Here is a 22,116-nt window from a genome sequence, read left to right on the forward strand (position 1 = left end):
TGTAGGCGCAATTGATTGGTTGGACAAGACATCTAGTTCTTATGATTTATATGGCTGAATGGAACTTGGAATATTCCAAATGATCACCAACTGGATAAACAGGGCACAAAGGTTTTTTTAAATGTTATTTTGGAATTGTCATCTAAATTCAAAATGGTACTTCCAGACATTATATCTACGCTGGATATGATTGACCAGCAAGCACAAGGAGTGTACATCTAGGTAAACATTATTACCCTGGTCAATATGATTTATCCCCACAGCACACAATCCTATTGCCAAATGCAAATCACTTCCTATTGTATCGCCATCGATGAAGCTTTTAACCTTAGAGGAGGCCCAGGCCAGGACTCTGAAACCAGACCATCCTGCTCGTCTTGAAAAATTGCACTCTGCTCCTATGGACACTGGACCTGCTGCTGGGACTATTTATCATACAGTCATTGATCTGCCAGATCCTAGGTAAGCACACTTCTCAAGTGCTATTCCTTTCATGCTGCGGTCCACATGCTCAGACAGAATTTAACTTCTCTCCCTGCACCGCCCCCATAATATCTTCTCACCAGACATTCTATACCATTTTCATTAGTTACTTAGCTTTTCTAAAATCTTGGTTCTCAAGGGTGGTTTCAGCTAAAATCTGTTACCACTTTAGTTATTTTGAACCTTTAAAAATATTTTAAGCTGGTTAATGCTGTGCAGTGTCAGAACTAACCACCATGCAGGGCAGGAAATTGCTGAATTCAATTCCCTGTCTGTGCTGATGCCAGAGAAGGTGAGACCTCAGTTCCAGTGGGCCGGTTGGGGCGAGGGAGAAATAATAAGCAGGATCAGTATCGAGCGAACATTTGGTCAATTGGCAGGTTTTAGGCAGCATTTGAAAAGAGGAGAGTGAGGTGGAGAGGCAGAGAGATTTGGTAAGCGAACTCCAGAGCTCTGGGGCTAATTATGGCCGCCAACGTTTGGGTTAAGAAAGCGCACAGTGGGCCAGAATTGGAGGAACACAGAGTTTTCAGAGGGTTGTGGATCTGAAGGAAGTTAAAGAGATAGGGATGGAATGATTTGAACATGAGGATGATAATCAAATAACTGAACAATACTCATTCACATAGGTATCAGAAGGCAAAAGTAGCATCGTGTTTACTAGAATGTGGAAATCACTGATAGAGAAATCCATAAAGCCTTTTAAAAAGGAACTAAACAGTTGCTTGGGAAAGAGAAAAATTAAAACGTACAAGGTGCTAGGAGACTTGTGGAGAAAAATATACAGTCCGCTTGTAACTCTATGATGTAACATACAAATCGGCATTTAGTTTTGTTGCCTAGCTACCCTGACAGGCAACCTAACTCCTGCAATTATCACCTGAAACCAGAGAGGAAAAAATGGTTTCAAAAATGTACATTTTTCATTCTAAAGGAATGAAAGTACAAGTTACTATTAGACAACAATTTTTGAACAGCTGACAGCTGAATCTCAATTGAACTGAATTTAGTAGTTTAATTAAATAGGTTTGATCCAGTTTTAAACTGAGCCATGCAATTTAACCTCCACCCTTGACTGAGTCAACTGATTTCAGTTGAAATGCTAGGAGGAGCTCTGCAATTGGCCAAAGCATCCCTGTGCTGGGAAGAGAAGATAATCAGCCATTGATCATGATCCTGATCACTATCTAACAGGGGACTGGTCATGGCGAGTTAGAAGGTTATCTCTTTTCTAACAATAGCGATGTTTGCAGAATGTAGGGATAATATCAGGGCTGCTAATTTGCAGCAACTTTATAAATCACCTTTCATTTTGGTAAATGGCATTCTGGGGTTTCCCCTGATATTCTAGGGATTGAACTGCACAATTCTGCCCCTATTCTGTGAAAACTTTATGGAGTTGCCTTTATAATTGATACATATTCCTTTACCTGCATATTTATTTATTGTACTTTAACATTCTTAAAGACGCAGCAAGATGGGATGAAAGATGTACCAATTCAAGGTAGATAGCTGAGTTTGGACTCTATTACTAATCAGTTCTGGGTTGCTGCCTTTGGGGGCAAGTCTGCACTTTGATAGTAGCAGGGCTAATGATGGGATTTGATAGTCCTGGGGAGTGAGGTTGGAAATGATAATACTTTGTTAGGTGTTTTTTCAGCTGCCAATGGAAATCATCCCAGTGAAAAAGACAATGCACTAATTCACTGCTCCATCCTGTCCCTGACCTTGGCCATGTGGTGCTTGAATGGAACAGTTACATTCCATTGGTCTGGTTTGTTCAGGCAACCTGGAATTCAGAGCTGAGTTAAAATTGTACATTTTGGCGCAGGTTTTAATATGTAATATAAAATAGACATGTTGTTATGCCTATGATTAAACTGTAAGGACCCTGCCTCTTCTCTAGGAGAAAACTTCCTGCAAAGACAAAGAAATGGAAATCCATATTTAATCTGGGACGATTAGGAAATGACTCAAAGGGTAAATTAAGCAGGAATGGCAGCGTGTTTGTAAGAGGACATCAATTTTCAGGTAAGAAGAATACTGACACCTACTGGCAAAATCCTCAGTGACCACAACAGGCCCAGGTTTCATCATTTTTGGGGAAAATAAAAGGAAATTATGGCCGGAATTGTCAGGTCACTCCCACCAGCGGAAGCAGGGTCTTCCCGGCCCGCTGAAGTGAATGGACATTTAAATGGCTTGCTGCATTTTCCGGCCCTGCCCCTGCCGAGACAGGACTGAAAAATTCCGCCCTATGAGTGGAATTTTTAACATTCAGTGCAAAAGGGGCATAAAATGGGCAGTAGCCAATCAACTGGCCTCTATAAATCCTCTATCTCTCACCACCAGCCACCATTCCCCACTTCGACCTACTCTTTCCATTATGTGGCCATTGTTAAAGGTACAGGGAAGAGCGATTCCAAACGATAAGGGGATAAACTATGGGGAAAGATAAACTAGAGAGAAGGTTTATGGATGATCTCACTGAGCTTATTAATGCATTAAATGACATTGATAAGTTAACCCCAGAATAATACTTCATGGCTTTCAAATAAGGCAGCGGAATCAAAGGTATTATCAATGTTCAAAATGTAGTTTGATGTTAGCTTGGTGAGTTGGAGTGGCAGCGAAATGAATTCAACTGGAAAAATATCCACTTCTTGTCCTTCAATTTTTCATGATTTTAACTGGGCTTTTAGTTGGCAAGTACCAGCATAGGGAAAGTATTGATTAATCAGATGTTGTGTGAAATACATGCTAATTTGTCATAGCCGCTATAAGCCTAGTCAATCATCCAGATGGATATGAGCTTTGCGAACAATTGTGTTAACTATTTGCTGAAGAAAAAAAATGAGAACAAAAAGTCTTGAAATTACACTGTGCATTTTCATGTATTAATAAGTATTAATAAACAATACAGGAGTTGCACCGAGGAGAGATTCTGCCTTAGATTGCATATTAGGATGAAGGGGGGGGGGGGGGTCATTCTGCTTCAGTAAAGTGAAACACAAAGCACTGTGTGACTATTATTTTTATATCACACACAGAGCTAAGGTTTACTGATTGAACTGAGTGGGGGGGAAAAAAATGTGCCTAATAAATTGAACCAAGCCTTATCTCATCTAACTTGGTCTATCTTTGGAACGATTGAAGAAATGCACATAAAATAAGTGGGTGCCTGGTCCAGATCACAAGGGAGTCTTACTTTTAACTCCTGGATCCCACTTTTATGCAAATCTAGATGGAGGATTGTAAGTCAATTCCCATAAGTTAAAGTACTCAGAGCACTTATGGGAAAGACTGACACAACTGAACCCAAGAAGGTATTTATGGCAGATCCAAAATTAGAAGGACTCCATTAAACATTTCCGCTATTGATACAAAGGGGTACATTTTCCAAAGAGGAAAATGGGCATCCGCCAGGCACAGAATTGTGTGTATAAGAAGAGAGCTACACCCAGCTTTCCTGTCTCAGATATCAAGAGCAACAGTCAGAAGCCCCCCAAGACTTGAAGATCATCCTGGACAGATGAAAAACTTCCTAAATTTACAGCTCCACTCCATTTAACCATACAGCTGCCCCTGGGGCCTCCAGCCCATGAGATCCTGGAGAAAGCACCTATGCCAGGTTTCTTGGGGAGCCTCTCCACTAACATTGGGTCTTCTTCCTGTTTCTTCTCTTCTCCTTGCAACTGGGTGTTGAAGGACAGAGGAAAAAGAAAAGCTGTTATTACATGTAAATATATATTTTCTTAAAGTATGGTCAAACATATACCAAAATGTGCAATAGCCTGCAAATATAAGCATGAACATTAACACACTATGCAAATATTAATGTAGGAATGTTTAAAATATTTGTATGTCTTTTCTTTCTCTTTTGTTTAAAGGGGATATTAAGCCAATTTATTTCAGACATGTTAATGTCTCTACTAAAATAGTTTGGAATCCTGGTATTCACAGAGAACAATTTCAAGGTCTAAATGTGGGCTGAGATAATATGAAATTGACAGAGCTGTATTCAATTATAGCAAAGCAACTGGATTGAAAAGGCTCTACTGGCAATTTAACAATGCCTCAATGTATGATGTATATGATATTTCCTTATAAAGGTACAGATTATTTTCCAATTTGCCAGGAGTATGATTGTTCTTCGGGCTTGTACAGAAGTCCTAGAACATTCCTGAAACCACAAGAATCTGTAGTTTCCACAAAACATGATTAAAATCCCATAAAACATATGCACAATTTAATATAACAAATGCTTAGAAATAACTTGCATTTGTATAACACCTTTTTATGACCTCAGAATGCCCCCAAAGTATTTTGTAGCTACTCTAGGACTTTTCCCTTGAAGTGGTAGTTATTGTAATGTAGGGAACCCCAACTACCTTACACACAGCAAGGCCTCACAAACAGCAATGAGCAGAATAACCAGATTATCTGTTTTAGTGATGTTAGTTGAGATCTAGATATTGGCCAGGTTGCCCAGGATAGCTCCCATGCTCTTCTTCAGCCAGTGCCAGGAGCTACTTTGGATCCATCTGAATGGGCAGATAGTGCCTCGGCTTAACATCTCATCTGAACCACCGACCTCTTGACAATGCAGCAACCGTCAGTACTGCACTGGAGTTTCAGCTAATGTACTCAAGTCTCTGGAGTGGGACTTGAACCAACAGCCTTCTGATTCAGAGATGACAGTGTATCCACTGAGCCAAGAGTGACAGTGTATCCACTGAGCTGGTTCACAGAGCATTGACATAAGTCACCAAGCTTTGTTCCGAGTGTATAATGTCTGAACAGCTTTATTAGGTCGTAGTCTTGTGACTCTCTCCCCAGTTTCATTATTCCAACCATATCTCTCACTGACCAGATCGCTGTTCTATTTTTTGTGTTCACACAGAAAAGGCCAACATTCGACCTGCTAAGAGCATGGAGTCCCTTTGCTCTTTGCCAACAGACGGTAAGACATTCTACCCATTGTATTATTGCACAGTCTCATATTGCTGAAGGAAAATGAAGTGTAACCTAGTGTTAAATCCAGCCTGAAACCAGCAGTACTGTAAAAGGCAATACGCCAGATTAACATAACCATAGGTTCAAATTGAAAAACAAATTACAATGTGAGAACGCACTGGGAGAGCATTCCATTCTGCATGACATCACCCCAAGACCATTACAGCTTGACTGACAAATTACCTGCAATAGGATACAGTAAAAAGAGAGACATTGTGAGGATCCTTGTGCAAAAAGACCCAGAAAATTCTGAATCATCTTGGCATCCTTTTCTAAGAAGTGTCTCATCTACTCCTATTGTGTCTTGTTTCATTTGTGAACATTAATGGTATAATTCAGTGTACTGGCATATTTAAACTGCTGAGCCTGGTAATACAAGGGAAGAAAATTAACATTAGAAGAGGCACAAATCAAAATCAAGCAGTGTATATGGGTTCATTCCATCTTTTACTGTCAGGCTGAATTGCTGACATATAGGCCAGGATTTTCCCCTCGGCGATTTGGGGGTGGGGCCCACTCGCCAAGGAGAAAATGACATGGGATGTCGTTGGGAGGAACCCCCGACGTCATCCCGGTCCCTTTAAATATTCACGAAGGCGGGCGGACAGCGAAATCAGCTGTCCGCCCGCCGACCTGTCAATGGCCAATTAAGGCCATTGACAGGCTAATTAACCTTATTAAACACCCTGCCTGGCCAAGCTTAAGGCTGGCGGGCAGGCCAGGAGCCCCAGCGGCTGCAGATTATTAATGAAACTTCATCCACTGGCGCGATGAAGTTTCATATCCATTTTTTAAAAATGTAATAAATTTTATGTGTTTATTATTAACACGTCCCATCTCGTGTGACATTGTCATATGAGGGGGACATGTTAATAATTTTAATATTCATCTATTATTAGAGTTTACTTACGTCTCACGAATTTCCCTCAGACAGGACTTGGCCTCAGGGAGCAGTGCGCTCTTTTGTGCGTATGCGAGAAAGGACGCACTTTGACAAATGGGGATTCCCTCCAACTCCTGCACAGGAAACGCATAGCACCTCCTGTCAGGCAGGCCGCTTGGCGGGCCTTAATTGGCCCGTCCACTCAAAATGGCGGCCCCATTTCGGTGGCGGGGTTCAGTGGCCCGCTCGCCCATCGAGATAAGAATTCTGCCCATAGAGTCATAGAGTCATAGAAGCCTACAGCACAGAAAAAGACCCTTCGGCCTATCAAGTCTGCACCAGTCAACTATTGAGCTATATATTTAACTATTGACTATAGGTCAACCTAACTATTCTAATCCCATTTTCGAGCACTAGGCCCATAGCCTTGTATGCCATGGCGTCACAAGTGGACATCAAAATACTTCTTAAGTGTTATTTGGGTTTCTGCCTCTACCACCTTTTCAGGCAATGAGTTCCAGATCCCCACTACCCCTTGGGTGAAAAAATTCTTCTTCACATCCCCGCTAAACCTCCTGCCCCTTACCTTAAATCCCATTTTTAAAAAAAAGATCAATTCGATCAAGAGCTGCCAGATCTCAGAATTATATGCAAACATAAATTCCAGGAGAGAGCTAAAGGTGGAAAAGTGGCAAGTGGACTAATTCAATTAATTACAATTGGAGGTAATAAAACTCATACCAATTCCCCGTTGGCATAATCCATTTAAATGTTACTTCACTTGTGATCCTTGGTAATCATGGAATTAAAGTAATCTTTTCATTGAAGCTAATCCCCATAGTTGAGTAGCACTTTTCCCTCTGTGCTATTAATGCTGTGACAGTTAGATTTCTTAATGAAAGTGTCTATCTTGGCATTAATTCAGCTTCTGCAGTTGCATTGTTTTGTATGTAATGAAACATATTTTTGGCAAAGGGTATGAAATATTCTCTCTGGTCATGAATCAGGCTAGATTAAGTGGAAAAGTAAAAACAAATGTGTCTCAGAAAATAAGCTTCCAGCATCAGAAGTGGAGTAATGCTAATTTTACTTATCTCTACAATTTCCCTACAAATTCTGATGTTAATCAGATCAGTGCTGAGATTGGGAAAATTATAAGGTTAATAGGAATGTGTAATACCATTCAACCCAACCTATCTCATTCATCCAGCAAATTTACAGTCCTCCCATTACATTATCCAATTATTTCTTGAAAGGCTATAGTATTTTTTGCCCCTACCACTCTACCCAGAAGTCTGTTCCTGTGCTACACTCACCGCACCAATGCCCCCACCCCGCCCCAGTGAAGAATTACTGCCTAACATAAGTCCTACATTTGCTTTTCACCAGTTTAAACGTGTGCTTCCTTATTCTAACTTGAAACTGTTCCAAATTTACCTTGTCTACACATCTTATGCCACTTATTTTTAAGGTAGTAAAGCTAGTTTTCTTCAGTGTCTCCTGGCAACTCAGTCTGATATCCCTCTGGCTCTTCTCTGCACTGCTTCAAGGAATTAAATGTCTCTGTATTGATGATCAAAAGAGGACACATTAATAAAGGTGTAGTCTGACTGTGTCAGAGTTCTGTGTAGTTTTAACATAACATCTTCTGACTTTCAACTCTGCTGGTTTGGCATTCAGCTCAACATTCTATTTACTTTTTGCTTGCTATACCAGAACAATTGGATGGGGGTTGATCAAAAGCCCTAGAGCTCTTTCAAATTCTCCCTTAGCTGCTTTGAACCATTCATTGAGTTCAAATGGCATTCCTTTATTTTCCCAGTTACACTTTACACTTGGCTCTATTGGAATAATTTACAACAATAACTTGTCCCTCTACCTCCTTCCTACCTCACTTTCTTCCATTATGACACTTATTAAAACCTAAGATAAAAGCAAAATACTGCGGATGCTGGAAATCTGAAATAAAAACAGCTCTGAAGACGAGTCATACGGACTCAATGTTCACTCTGTTTCTCTCTCCACAGATGCTGTCAGACTTTCTGAGTTTTTCCAGCATTTTCTGTTGTTACTTCTTAAAACCTACCTCTTTGACCACACTCTCGGTCATCTGACCTAATTTCACCTTATGTGGCTTGGGTCATATTTTGTTTTATTATGTTCTTTTGAAGCACCTTGAGGCTTTTTAGTACATTAAAGGTGCTTTATAAATATAAATTGTTGTTATTTAGCACCTCTACCATTGTAAAACATCCCAAGCTGCACGTCTGCTACTGATCTGGGAACATTGGATGTTACTGTATTACAACATGTACCAACCTATAAAATGAAATAGTCATCTCCCTTCTACATTGGTCAGAGAATAGCTCATGGTTTGAGGAGAACTGAGTAAATTGCTTGCCAACTTGAAGGGGGTGAAATGGAAAATAATTCACACCCTTTACCCCAAAATTAAAAATCTAATTTGTACAGTGTTTTACGTCAAACCTTCTTAAATATTTTATTTCTGTTTCTTAGATGATGAAAAGGGGGGTCGATTTAAACATGCTGCAGCTCTGGGAGGAAGCCTCTCACCATCACTGAAATCACGCACACTTGGCTCAGGAAGTTCTTACAGTTTAGGCAGGAGGCACAGTAATTGGGATCAGGAAGATCTCATTGGTGCTATTGGAGGATGTGCCAGTAATGTTAGTCAAGAAACATCTGCCAAGGAGCCAGTGTCATTCAGGGCACAACCAGAGCAGCTGAAGGTTTTTCGTGGAGATGCATTCAACAAATCAGAACCAACATCACCAAAGACTAGGCGGTTGTTTTATTCAACAAATCCCATTGATTCTTCACCTAAATCTAACTTCCCAGGTAACTTGTTTCCCCTTGAAGCATCACCACGACATCACAGAAAGCCAATGGCATTGAATATATCTGAGCCTTTTTCTGTGTCTGTGCCATTACACGTCTCAGGAATTATCAGCCCCAGCGCCACTCCCTGTAGGGAAGCACAAAATCTAAAGGACTCAGGTCTGCAAGAATCGGCAAATGGAACATCACAAGATAAAGACAGTACTGTACCCATAACCTTAGAAGGGGGAGATCGTCTCAGTGAGCAGTCCAATTCAGAAAGGCATGAACGGAATGGTATGTTCCACACACTGACTGGATACTCGTTTTCCCGTACTGAGTACGAATATGATATATTTAATACATGTTTAGCACCTTATTTATGAGCTCTTGTGCTATAGCTTTGAGTAAAGTATTAAGAAACTGGCTACGTTTGTTTATTTCCTGTCGTCAACTGCAAGATTTTAAATTGATTCATAGTTATATCATGTGCTAAAATCAATTTGGATAAACATGAAACACTAAGCTGTGTAAAGCTAACTCTTGATAAATGCCCTAATAATAGTTTAGTGATTAAATGCACCGCTCAGCATGGTATTAAACTGTACATAATAGGAATATCCCCATCTTCTGCCCCCTATTTATTTCCCTTATGTGAACAGTTTTGGTGGCAATTAGACAATTAGGAAGGTCTCAGTGCCTCTGGATGAGGGAGGAGAGAAATTAGGCTCAGGTTTTCTCTGATTGTTAAGCAGTGATCAGTTGGAAAGAGATTATGTGTTAATACTGGAAGAGGACAGGGTTGAAGTTGGCTTTAATGTCCTTCATCGGTAATTAGCCTTTTGAATTCAACTATTGCAGATGAATGAAAATTTCAGCAACAGTAAGAACCTTCAGGAGAGGAAGGGAGAAGTGACCATGTCATTTCAAAATAATACATTGATAGTTTATTATTTTCAATTTCTTCAAATTGTCAAAGTAAGGATTTTTCACTTCTTGTTTTATCTACAGACATATTGATAGAATTTCAGCCTCTCTGCTTTGTTTGGAAGATGACAGAAAATGTTATATTTGGAGAGGGAGGATAGATTTCAGGGGTCACTTTGCTAGGTGTCTCTGGATATTTTATTCAATTGTATTTATCTAAACCCAAAAATATATTTTCTTTTTCTTCTATTTAGATGACCAGGAAATTGAGAGACCCCAATTGCAGCCTGAGCCCCTCACTGATTCCACAAATTCACAGTCACAAAATCAGCCACAACCTTTCCCAAATCCCACATGCCAGCACTCGGATCCTCTGCAGTTCATCACGCTCTTGTCACCAGTGACCAGGTCACCCGTTTCTCTGAGCCTCCCTGAGAAAACAAAGCTGGACGAAACACATCCATCACTTGTTCCCCTGACAAGGGAATCATGTGAAAATGGACACCAAAGAGCTTGGATCAGCAACACAGAAGAGCAACTGGCAACTAAACAGGTTAGAACATTGCATTTTCGAATCATAGCTTGGCAGACTGTGTGTTCGTTTTAGTTGTTGCACTGTAAAATGGGGAAGAATGTCAAAAGGGTGTCAAGTATATCTTACAATGAAGCCTCCACCTTCCTGGTTATCCACTAGAATTATTGCAGAACAATTAAATGTTCCACTGTACAATCAGTTAACATGTTTAAGATAGTTTTAATTTTGGGTGAGGCTACAGGACAGGCGCTTTTGATTCATTCACGCATTATATACTACTTCAGAAAATCAGGTGATTTTGGCTGAAATCGGCCAGGCCAGCACAGACCAGGGATCAAAATGGGAACCTATGTGACAGAATTACTCACCAAACGGATTTGCTAAGCCTTTAGGGTGAACTCCCAACACAATTATTCTCAATATCAATTGCCGGAGTCTTTTCTTCAAACAGAAACTCCCCACAGAAGGTCAGACCCCAATGGTGGGATTTGTACACACCACCTTGCACCATAAAACAACATCTTGCATTTTCATAGTGCCTTTGACGTGGCCAAAGGTCCTGAGGAGGCTTCACAGGATTTAATCCTGTAACTTCTGTTGGAAGTGAATGATTATAGAAAAGAATTAGGATATGATTGGATCACATCCCTGCTAATTTCAGTGTGGAATAATCTGCTGACACTGTCAAGACTCACATTTGATCAGGTCAATAGTAACAAAAGCAAAGTTCATGTTTTTAGTTTAAGGAATCTTAATACCATCCAAACTGCAGATGATGTTCCAGCGGGCAGAAGGGAAACGGCATAAGTTCCAGTTAGCCACCCGATTTATGGCTGCCACATTTAGCAGAACCATCCATAAAATATACAGACATATTTGAATAAGGCAATGATGATTCATGGCATCATAAGTCTGATATTATGTCATTACCACTCATTTACACAAGCCAAACACACCCACGTTAAACAGTTGTTCGGTGTTGCTAGGTGATAAATAAAGGGGACAAGTTGATTCAAAGGATCCAACAGGCACTTTAAAAATGGGCAAGGAGAGTTGATTTTTCAGCCAATTTTAAATGTTGTTTTAAACCTGCTGGCAATTGCTTTACCACCTATCTTTGTGCCTGCTGCTCCTGAGCTCCCATTTCCCCACACTCACCAATTCCAAAGAGGCCATAATGGTTTCTCATGGGAAGTCTCCCTGTATTTTTGCTCTTTGGAAAATGAAGATTAGGAACAGAGAGAGACCAAGCTGGTCAGACAGCACAGGATACACCTGACACTCACCTGCTGGTAACCCCACTCCAGACTGTGGTTCTTCCACCTCCAATTGATTCAGAAGCAGTGCTTATGGAGGCTAGACTTCACAAACAATGCTATCACTTACTTACATCATATAATTCAATCCCCAGCTGCAGCCCATCTCCACCTTACAGGTGCCTCAGCGCTACTAGAAATGTCACAGCTGCCTTGAGCTTGCAAACAGTCACTCTTCAAACATATATTTTGAAGTCGAACTGCCAAAATGGTCTTTGTTATAGTCTGACCTCTTTAAACTGCTACAGGACTTTAAATGTAATTCCCCTCCCCCTCACCCCCACACAATATCCAGTCAGAGGTAGTACTATCACACGGGTCCTTTTTGTAATATTTCAGTTAGTTCAACCCTGGAAAATGTGGTGGGGTAACACATCTCCCTTCCTTTGGCTGTGAATCACATAACACCATTTACCACTTGAGTGTTTCCCCTAAATAGAAATTCTCAGTTTTCTAATCTGAGTGGTTAAATTGGGATTATTTACTCTTGACGAAAATCCAATTATCATGTGAGTTTGATAAATGTTCCTATACTGCATTACAAGCAGAGATAACTAATGATTGTTTCTTTGCAGTAAAGAGTTTTAATGTCATGTTTTTTTGCAAGATATAAATTTTAGATCAATATCTGACCTAATTTGGTGTGTAGCACAGGTGTCCTCTAGTGGAAGGAATGAGTAAGAATGCTTTGTCTTCTGATTGTTATTGGTATTTAAGGGTAGGTAGGCTTTACAAACTCAAGTTTCTGGAGCAGACTTTCACCTGTCAGGCTTGCATACTGAAAATTCGGACACAAAGCACAACAGACTCTGCTGTAATTAACAACAGAAAATGCTGGAAAAACTCAGTGGGTCTGGCAGCATCTGTGGAGAGAGAAACGGAGTTAATGTTTTGAGTCCAGTATGACTCTTCTTCAAAACCGAATCCAACAGACTCTGCTGGATTTTCAACTATTAAAATGAATGGACAGAAACATCAGCAAGAGCCATTAATCTCCACACTTGGGTTTTCAATATACATTTCCTGTTGAACTCAAGGTTTTATCGTTTTGAATTCTTTTCCTGCAATATCAGTTTAACTCAGTGCTAGCACTCTCACCCATGTTTTATGTTTGTCAGTTTAAGTCTCACTACAGGAGTCCAAAATCTAGGCTGATCTGTCAAAGCAGTACACAGAGAGTGTTGGGCCCTTGGGGATACATTCTTTTAGATGTGATGTTAAACTAATTAAGGGCCTGCCTATGTAGGTGGATGTAAAGGATTCCTTGGCATTATCCAATGAAGATTGGAGGGGTTCTCCCAGTGCTCTGGCCAATATTTCTCCCTCAACCAACACCAGAAAATACAGATTGTCTGGGTCATTGCTGCATGCAGATTGACAGCCACATTTACCCATGTAACATCAGTGACTGCACTTCAGAAGTAGCCAATTAGTTGTAAAGCACTTTGAGACACCCTGAGTGGTAATAAGACACTATATAAATGCAAGTTCTTTCTTTATTTTGAATACAATGACTCAAGCTGGAGGACAATTCCGGAAGTACTAACAACCTTCTGGTACCTCACCTGCCTGGCCACTCTTCATGTGTAAGGTAAGACAGGGTGCTGATGGCTGAATTGACCCTGAGCACCATCAAAGACAGGCACACTCCATATCTACACATGTATTTTTCAACAGAAGTTACTGGACAGCACTTGGGAGCAGGAACCCAGCTTAATTTTCTTCCCTGTACTCAAGGATTAATCTAATTGTTCCCTTTAGCTGAGATCAGTTAACCCAGCACGATCCGACCACTGAACATTCCTGATCTATATGGCTAAGAACATTAGGCAGTGCATTTACCCCACTGGACTATCCGTTAGGACAATTCGTAAAAACCCTTACACTTACAAGGACAGGCAGCAACACTTCCTCACCATCTGATGCAGTTCACTTTTAGTCAGTAAAAACAATTAATAAATGTTAAAGTCCAGTTCCAATGTACAAAAATGAAGGCTTCATTAACATTATGCTGTGTGTATTTTCATAGGACACAGATTCCTCTGCTAAGGCGTTTATGGAGCAACTGTGGCCAGATGCTAAAGAGCTTGTGATCACTGAACCCGAGGAGGTCACTGCGATAAACAACTTTCAAGGAAAGGTGGAGGAAAGATTTGTCCAGTCACATGACAAGAGTGATATTGAGGACAAGCCCCTGGCTGATGCCTCAGTAAAACTAAAGTTTAAAGGACATCAAAGAATACACAGTCTTCCTGACCTGTTCTTACAAAGCCCACCTCTAATGGTTGAAAATAACACAGAAGAACTGTGCCTAAACTCCATAAATAATGTACATTCCAGTGAAGAAAGTAGCACCAAGATGCCTGACCCTAGCCCAGCTCAGCCTCAGCAGAGTACACCTACTGGACCCTTGTTAACTGATTGCTCAAAGATGGAGCTTACTCAACCATTAACAGATGAAAACATTTTTATAACGCCAATTGAGAGCCCGCCAATAGCATGCTCAGGAATTTCTACAGATTCTTTCATCTCAAATGATCCTGAATCTAATCCAAATCCATTAATTGATCCTAATTCAGACAAAAAGCATCAATGTCCAACTGTTCCCCATGCATTTCAGTCCTCAGAACCTTGCATTAGGGATAATATCTCTAACAAACCTGAACCAGACTCAGAAACAGATGTTAATCATTCAGGAACGTGCTCAGAAGATGTCCTCTACATGCAGAGGGAACGTACAAAGGTTAATCTATTCAACGATAAAAGTGATCAGAAGGGGCAATTGGCAGATAATCAGTCAAATCAGAAATGTGCAGCATCACAGATTGATACCAGTGAGCTCCTCCTACCTGAAGCCTGGATGGACAATGATACATTAAAACAGCCTAGCTCCCATTCATCTCAGCTGGGTGAAGCTACAAAAGATGAGGAAGGATGTTTGTCTTTAACGTCACCAATTGTGATACATGGTGAAAGGCTGGAGATATTATCTCCTGATGCTTGCATAGAGATAATAGCTCCAGAAGATTTTAACAATAATTCATCTCAATTTGCTAACAATGATATTGATTGGAATAGTCAAAGCCCAGAGACTTCTTTGCAAATCTGCAATGGTGATTCCTTAAAAAATAGCTCTCTTGTAACTAAATCTGTAAATTTCCCAGATGAAGTGGAGGGAATCTCTACAAGTAACCAGCTACACATCTTATTAACCGAAGACAATTCATTATCATCTAAGGAATCAGAGAGTTTATGTGTTATAAGTGCAGGGTCAATGCCATGTTTAGAGTCAACAGAAACTGAATCTGTAAGGCTAATAGCTGATGGAAATGAGGAAGGCTGCTTGAAATCTAATGATAAGGCCTCGTTACTTGTTTTATACCCCATGGTCAATGACAAGTCTCCTTTATCTGATGGTTATTCAATTCAATCAATCCCAATCGGTGTCACTGCTGTTCGAATGACTTATATGATAAAGACATGTCAAGTCAAAGCCATTCCAGTCATTCCACCAAAATTGCAGTTTACCCAGGTCCCTCAACCTTTGCCAAAAAATAATCTCACTCCTCCCTCTCTTCCTCTGGATAAAGTGTTAACGATTTTGCAACCCATTACAGCATGTGAACAGAGTAGCCCTGAGAACAAAAATGGACTGGATTCTTCTTTAATAAATCCTTCAGTAGCAGAATGCAAAGATGGGAAAGAAAATGGCCTACCCAAGTTTCAAATACCTGAACACACAAGTTGTGCAGTTTCACCAGAGACCTCACTTGTACAGTCCAAAACCACCGAAGCAGCACCAATTGTGAAAAGAACCTGCAAAGCAAATGGAGAAGATGTATTTGACAGTCCAACCCCATCAAGAGTGGAAAGATCTCCAGTGCAACAAAAGCCCGGGTTTATGCGGCATGCACAGCACAGATCAAAGGCAGGCAGGCCTCAAAGCCTTATCCTGTTCAGCCCACCCTGGCCTAGTGTGGAACGTCCTTCTTCCATAGACTCCAACAAGGTGCATCTTAGTCCAGTACAATCCAGCCCTGAACAACAGTCACCATCAGAATTGGATCATTTGTCTCCTAGTAGCTACCCACATGAACTTAATGACAGTCAGAAAGGGCCAGACGGTGTCACTCTTCGAAGTCGAATGAGCATGCCAAAAAGTGGACAGAGGTTGGAGACCTCAACAAGTTGTTTCTACCAACCTCAAAGGAGGTCTATGATATTTGAAAATAGAGGTGGCAGGCAAATTGAATGACCACCTTTAATGATTCTACAATCTTCAGACTGGCTACACAAGAGTATATCTTATTGAGACCTTTCAGTCACAATGTGTACGTATTCTTCCACCCACTGCTCAAACATCTGTCAAAATTTTAAAATGTTCATAAGAAGGTGTAAAGTAGCTGGACTTGTACAAGATGTGGAAAGTAGGTTATTTGAATTAAGTATTTAATAAACAAAAAGTACAAGCTTAATTCTGGCATTGATTGCAACACAACTTAACAACGTGCAAATTAAAGTGAATAAAGAATAGGTCCAAAATATACAAAGTAATGGCCAAATAGTTTTTTAAAAATACATTTCATAAGCTTTCTCTAAACTAAATCTGTGCAATGAATGTGAGTGAGAGGTAGTTACTGCCAAACTGTATAGTACTCATCTTACTGACAGTTCATCTCTCACAGCAATAGAATGGATGTCCTTGTCTATTTTGCTACAAGGGTTACATTACTATAATATTTATTGCACCTTGTAGTAAACCTTTTAGAGGATGAGTGGAAGACATTTTGCTATAAGTGTTATGATAGTGAAGTTGTGCATCATTGGTGGTTAATGCACTTAATGATTGACTTTTCACCAACCATGCACACCATACTGTTTTGTTATTGCTTACTTTACCTGTTCATCTATTACACTTGGTAATAGAGCAATGTCAGTTCAAATTATTGTATCTTCCAAATTTATACTGATCAAATTATACCTCATAGAAAAGCAAGCTATGGAGAAATGTGTCACTCACTTTTGGCCAAAGCAGATAATCTACAATAGATATACTACTGTATTATTTATCTAGATACAGCCATCTCAGAGGGTAGACAACTCCAGTGTTTCCATAAATGCTTCAACATCTCAGTTTCAATGTTTATATCTTTCTCGTGTATTGAAATTATTTCTATATTGTCAAATATTAAATGTAAGTATGTTTTCCAATTCTGAGAATTAAAATGTTTGAATAACAATATACTTCACAAACATTTTGCCATTTCTATTTATTTCATAATCTGAAGCACAGCGTGACTCAATGGGCAGAATTCTCAGGCCCTGTCACCGTTGGAAACAGACAGATGGGGGTCAGAAACATACAAGGCTGGCTGGCATGCCAGCTTCCTGATCCTGTTCCATTTTGGTGCCGGAAGGTCACCCGCCCCCCACAGGGTGAGCACATGATTAGGCTCATAAAGAACATTGTTGAAAGTAGGTAATGGAGGGCAACTGGGATTATCCAGTTGCCCAACACAATGAGGAGGCAAATCAACTACCTGGAAGTGGGCACCCAGTGGCAATCTGATGTACCAGTGGTCCTAGCAGGTCCTCCCTGGCTGACTGGCCGGGGGGTACAGACAAAGTTCACCCTATAGGGAGACTCCACACTTACTTCTCCCACCCCTGACAATGAAGGCCTGGCAACCTTTTGTATTTCTTTATTAAAGCTTTTAAAAAATGGTTGCTCAGGCACACTCCCAGTTACTTAACTTGTGCTGCAGCAGGCTTTTAGCGGTCACCTTGATGTAGTGAAGAGGCTTGTGTGCTCAGAGGATCCCTTGAGCAATACCATTGGGAGCTCCTTGCTCCTGGTAGGGCCATCCATGGCGGAAAGGCTGGGTGTGGGGGTGCAGCGATGGTGGTGGTTCCAGTCAAAATGCAGTCCAAGAAATACAAGAAAAGCAGTACATGTGTCTTACTGGCTGCAAAGGTGGAAGAAGGCTGCAGTGGCAAGGTGGTCCCAGTCATTGTGGTTCATCAAGTCACTGAACTCTGACAACCGATCCGTCCAGATCATGTGGACAATGATGGCGCACTATGGTCCCCAAGTTAAACAAAGTCACATGCAGGCTTCCACCAGGGTCCATTTGCCAAGTTCTGTGGTGATAGAGAGTTGGTGACAGGGTCAGGACTGTGAACCTAGGAGCCCCTAGTTAAGAATCTGTACATAGGCGATAGGTGCATAAAGGTTTTTGGACACCTGTGTTGGGACAGTGGTGTCTTTGGGCAGCTGCATCTGTGACTGAAAAGTCTCTTCAAGATGCTCTCTGCTCACCCAAATAGTGAGGGACTGGAAAAGGTTCCCAAAAAATAGGTTGTCCCATTTTTTCCTGGCTGGGGAACCACATCCTGCAGGATCTCACCATCTTTATATTCAAAGAAAGACAACTCTAAATGTTGCAACTTGGAATAATGGATAATCTCAAGAGTGACCATCCGGAAAGAAGAACTGTAATCATATCATGTGAGCTAGCAAGTCTCCAAATTGACAGCACTGCCCTTAATGGGACCGAGGGGAGGGGCAGCTGAAGGAATAAGCAGGAGAATACACCTTCTACTAGAAAGGAAAGGCTGACAGTGACTCTCACATCCACAGACTTGGTTTTGCCATCTGGGTATAAGATCTTGGATGCACTGCTGGACCCCCCAAATTGTACAACTGAAAGGCTCATGACACTTCACCCACAGCTCAGATGTAACCAATATCGAGTATAGATGGGAATGTAGAACTCGAAATAAAAACAGGTCAGCCATGATCTTATTGAATGGCGGAGCAGGCTCACAGGGCCTAATGGCCTACTTCTGCTCCCATTTCGTATGTTCGTAATATGCACCATTATCAGTGCTTATGCCTCGGATTTGGCCTTCCAACTCATCATGGAGAGTCAGCAGAAGGCAGGGGAACATCACGCAGAGCTGCTAGAAGCCCTCAACAGAGTGGCAGGCTAGTCGTAGGAATGCATCAGCAAGCTCTCTGATGAAGCGGTGTCCACATGTGCGCCTATGGAGGTCTCCATGGGGAGGCATGAAGACCCTGTTCCAGCAGAACATGAACATGCCTGCAGACCTGCGCTCCATCACAGTAGCCATGGGTGAGTTCCTGTAGAGGCAACATGAGAAGGAAACAGGGCACCTTGACGTCCCTCCAGGTACTACTTCTCCTCAAGGAGTCAGGCCAGGGACTTCCGAAGGGAGGAGGAAGGGAGGAGGAGCGGCAGCTGGACACCTGGATCATCCACTCAGGAATCTCAGAGGCTGTCCACTCCCTCTGATTCCCCTTTGCTTGTGACCCCCTCAACCTCGTCCTCTGAGACTGCAGTGGGAGCAGCTGGCCCATAGGAGGACAGCCAAAGCAACTGGGGCCCTCAAGGCATCGGATCGCCAGAGGATGCATGCCAAAGTCATCAAAGGCAACAGGGCGAAACATTGCATAGGTTGTCTCCACGCCTGCTGCGGATGTCAGGGCAGCACCTAAAAGAAGTTGTCAGTCTAGAAAATTTAAGAATTTTTGATCACAAGTGGTTGTACGGGTAAACACATTTTGTCACTTTATAATCTGAAAATATATTCATTTTCACTAAATAATGTATAATGTTGTTTTTCAGCTTCATTTACAGGCTATGCAAGTCCTCCCCCTGCATCCTCTCCCACAAGCAGTTCAGCTGCACGCAGCCAGACCACGAGCAATTCTGGAGGGAGAAGTTTGTGTGAAAGGCAGGGCCTTTCAGAGCCTTGTGCAATCATTCTCCCATGCACACGGAGCCTTCATCCATCACACACATCTCAATGTCCTGAGCATTTTCAATGCTGCCTGCTGGGGTTCTCTTTCAGTTGTAAATCTGGGCCGACCTGCATCTCCACCCACCCAATGATCACACTCCCATGCAGCACCTGTGTCTGTCCAATGCAAGGCTCCGCTCACTTTTGATTTGAAAAAAATGGTCGTAGTAAAATTTCTCATAAACTCCTCCATCCTTTCCCCTCCCCCAGTCACACACATCCTTTCCCCGACCGCTGTTGACCCCTGGCATTCCCTTCCACCTCCCCACCATCATTACCAACCAGAACCCTTTTCTTTCCAGGATGTCCAAATGAAGATGCACGTTCCCCATCTTCATAAGAATCCAACCCCCATCCACACTGACCTCCCCCTTTCTGCCCCCAGGGTCCATGTCTGCCTCCGAGTCCCCACAAACCACCTTCACCATCCCTTCTACTGCTACTATCGCACCCTCATCCTCCCACCCTTCTGGCTCATTCTGCTCCCTCTCATACTCATCATTCACTCCTTCCACGCCCATCTTCAGCTCACTCCCCAGGAGGCAGTCATTGACTCCACAGATCCCTCCCTTGCACATTTACCTGGACAACGCACCCCCCCCCCCCACCCACCCCCCACCCCCTTACTCCATCCTCCACCCTTATTCCTCTCCTTGGACTTCTTGCCTCCTCCGAACTCTTTCCTTTCCCGAGACTCCTTCCTCCCCTTGGATTCCTTCCATTCTCTGAACTCCTTCCTCCCCTGGGCTGCTTCCCACTACAAACTCCTTCTTCCCCAGACTCCTTCCTCCTCCCACTGGACTCCTTCCCCTCTCCGAGCTCCTTCCTCCCCCCGAATTCCTTCCTTCCCCACAAAGTCCATTCCCCCTCCAAACTCCTTCCCCCCACTGTGAACTCCTTCCCTGACACCTTCCTCCCCCTTTATACCTAGCCCCCAACTTGTCATATTCTCCCCTGTTACATCCCCCTCCCCCATACTCCCTCCTCCCTCCTCCCAACCTCACCACCCCTTCTCTGACACCTTGGTCCCTGCCTCCCAACCTCACCACCAGGTATATCTCCAGGTACACCTTCCTCTCCCACTCACAGCTAGACCTTCCTCTCCATACCCTTGCTAGTCATCCTCCGCAGCCCATGGCCAAGACTGTGATGTTGCAATGCAAACTTGAGACATCAACATAGACCTCCCACCTCCCATGAGCTGTTTCACAGCAGAGCTATGTCAGGAGAATCCACCCAGCATGCGATGCACATGATCTTCCAGGGTCCGGTAGCTGTACGGCTCCAGAATCTTCTGCTCCTCGGACGTCTGGGATCTCTACAAGGCTCTTATGGTAAGTCCTGACTTCTGCACATCACTAGTCCAAATGTGTTCTGGGCTGGCATAGCGGTAAATCTGGTGTTGGGGGGGACGATTCTGGCTGTGCCTTGCTTTGCATCCATTACCAGGATGCAAAGTCAGTTCACGCTGGCCTCCAGTAGCCATGGTGGACACCATCAGACGATTGCGCTTTTTGGCCATCTCGCCATATTGTTATCCCACCGCCCGCCATGATGCCAGACACCAACAGGGCCGGAAAATTCCGGCCTCTGTCTTCTGTTGGTAGGAAGTGTCAGACCCAATTTAAAAATTTCCACCCCACCAGACTCCATGGTAGTGACGGCTATTCTACCATTCCACTAGCTCATCCATCCAAAAAGCCACTCTCAGGCAACATCTTTTTTTAAATGACTCCAGGTTTTTGCCTCCACTACTGTACCCAGAAGCCTAATCATGTTATCACTCTCTGTAATTGATCTTAATTTTGTCTTATAGTACAAACAGATGAGAGAAGTCAATGGAAATAAAGATTGGAAAAGATGTAAAATGGGCTGTCAACTTCACCTATTTTACTCTATCGCACAAAATCAAAAGCTTCCAGTTGCTTTGAAGAACAGCTTCTTGACATTAGTCATAAATTCATCACAGTTCTGAGATGCACACACGTCGTGTTAGTCAGGTTACCAAGCTAATTATGATGCAGCATGTGCATCATAGCTGCATGATAATATCTCTAAGGGCAAACATGTATCCCATGTCTTGATTTTCCATGCCAAATGGAGGCTTGGGCATCAGTCTCATCTTGGATGTAATATCCCTCTGAAATTGAAGAGGGCGGGTAATGATCTACCTTCTAAAAAGACACACAGCAGAATTTTCCACTTCCTTTGGTGGTGGGCATGAGCAGACAATATGAAAAGAAGGCCAAAAATTGGTTTTACGCCATTGTGAAACCAGTTTGCAATTGTCCACT

At 42.2% G+C, this 22,116-nt stretch overlaps 1 protein-coding gene across 3 annotated transcripts in view; it reads left to right on the forward strand.

The window, feature by feature from the left end:
* The window catches only part of arhgap31 (Rho GTPase activating protein 31), a 105,938-nt gene extending 88,687 nt beyond the window's left edge, over window positions 1-17,251 (forward strand). For all 3 annotated transcript variants that reach the window (XM_041211520.1, XM_041211519.1, XM_041211521.1), the window contains 6 exons: window positions 264-462; window positions 2,390-2,514; window positions 5,387-5,446; window positions 8,900-9,517; window positions 10,402-10,700; window positions 14,028-17,251. In XM_041211520.1, coding sequence (XP_041067454.1) covers window positions 264-462; window positions 2,390-2,514; window positions 5,387-5,446; window positions 8,900-9,517; window positions 10,402-10,700; window positions 14,028-16,253 — 3,527 coding nt within the window. In that variant the 3' untranslated portion in view covers window positions 16,254-17,251. The remainder of the gene's footprint in view (window positions 1-263; window positions 463-2,389; window positions 2,515-5,386; window positions 5,447-8,899; window positions 9,518-10,401; window positions 10,701-14,027) is intronic.
* The last annotated feature ends 4,865 nt before the right edge of the window (window positions 17,252-22,116 follow it).

This window comes from Carcharodon carcharias, chromosome 18 (genome assembly GCF_017639515.1).
Source record: "Carcharodon carcharias isolate sCarCar2 chromosome 18, sCarCar2.pri, whole genome shotgun sequence".
NCBI classification, from domain to species: Eukaryota; Metazoa; Chordata; class Chondrichthyes; order Lamniformes; family Lamnidae; genus Carcharodon; species Carcharodon carcharias.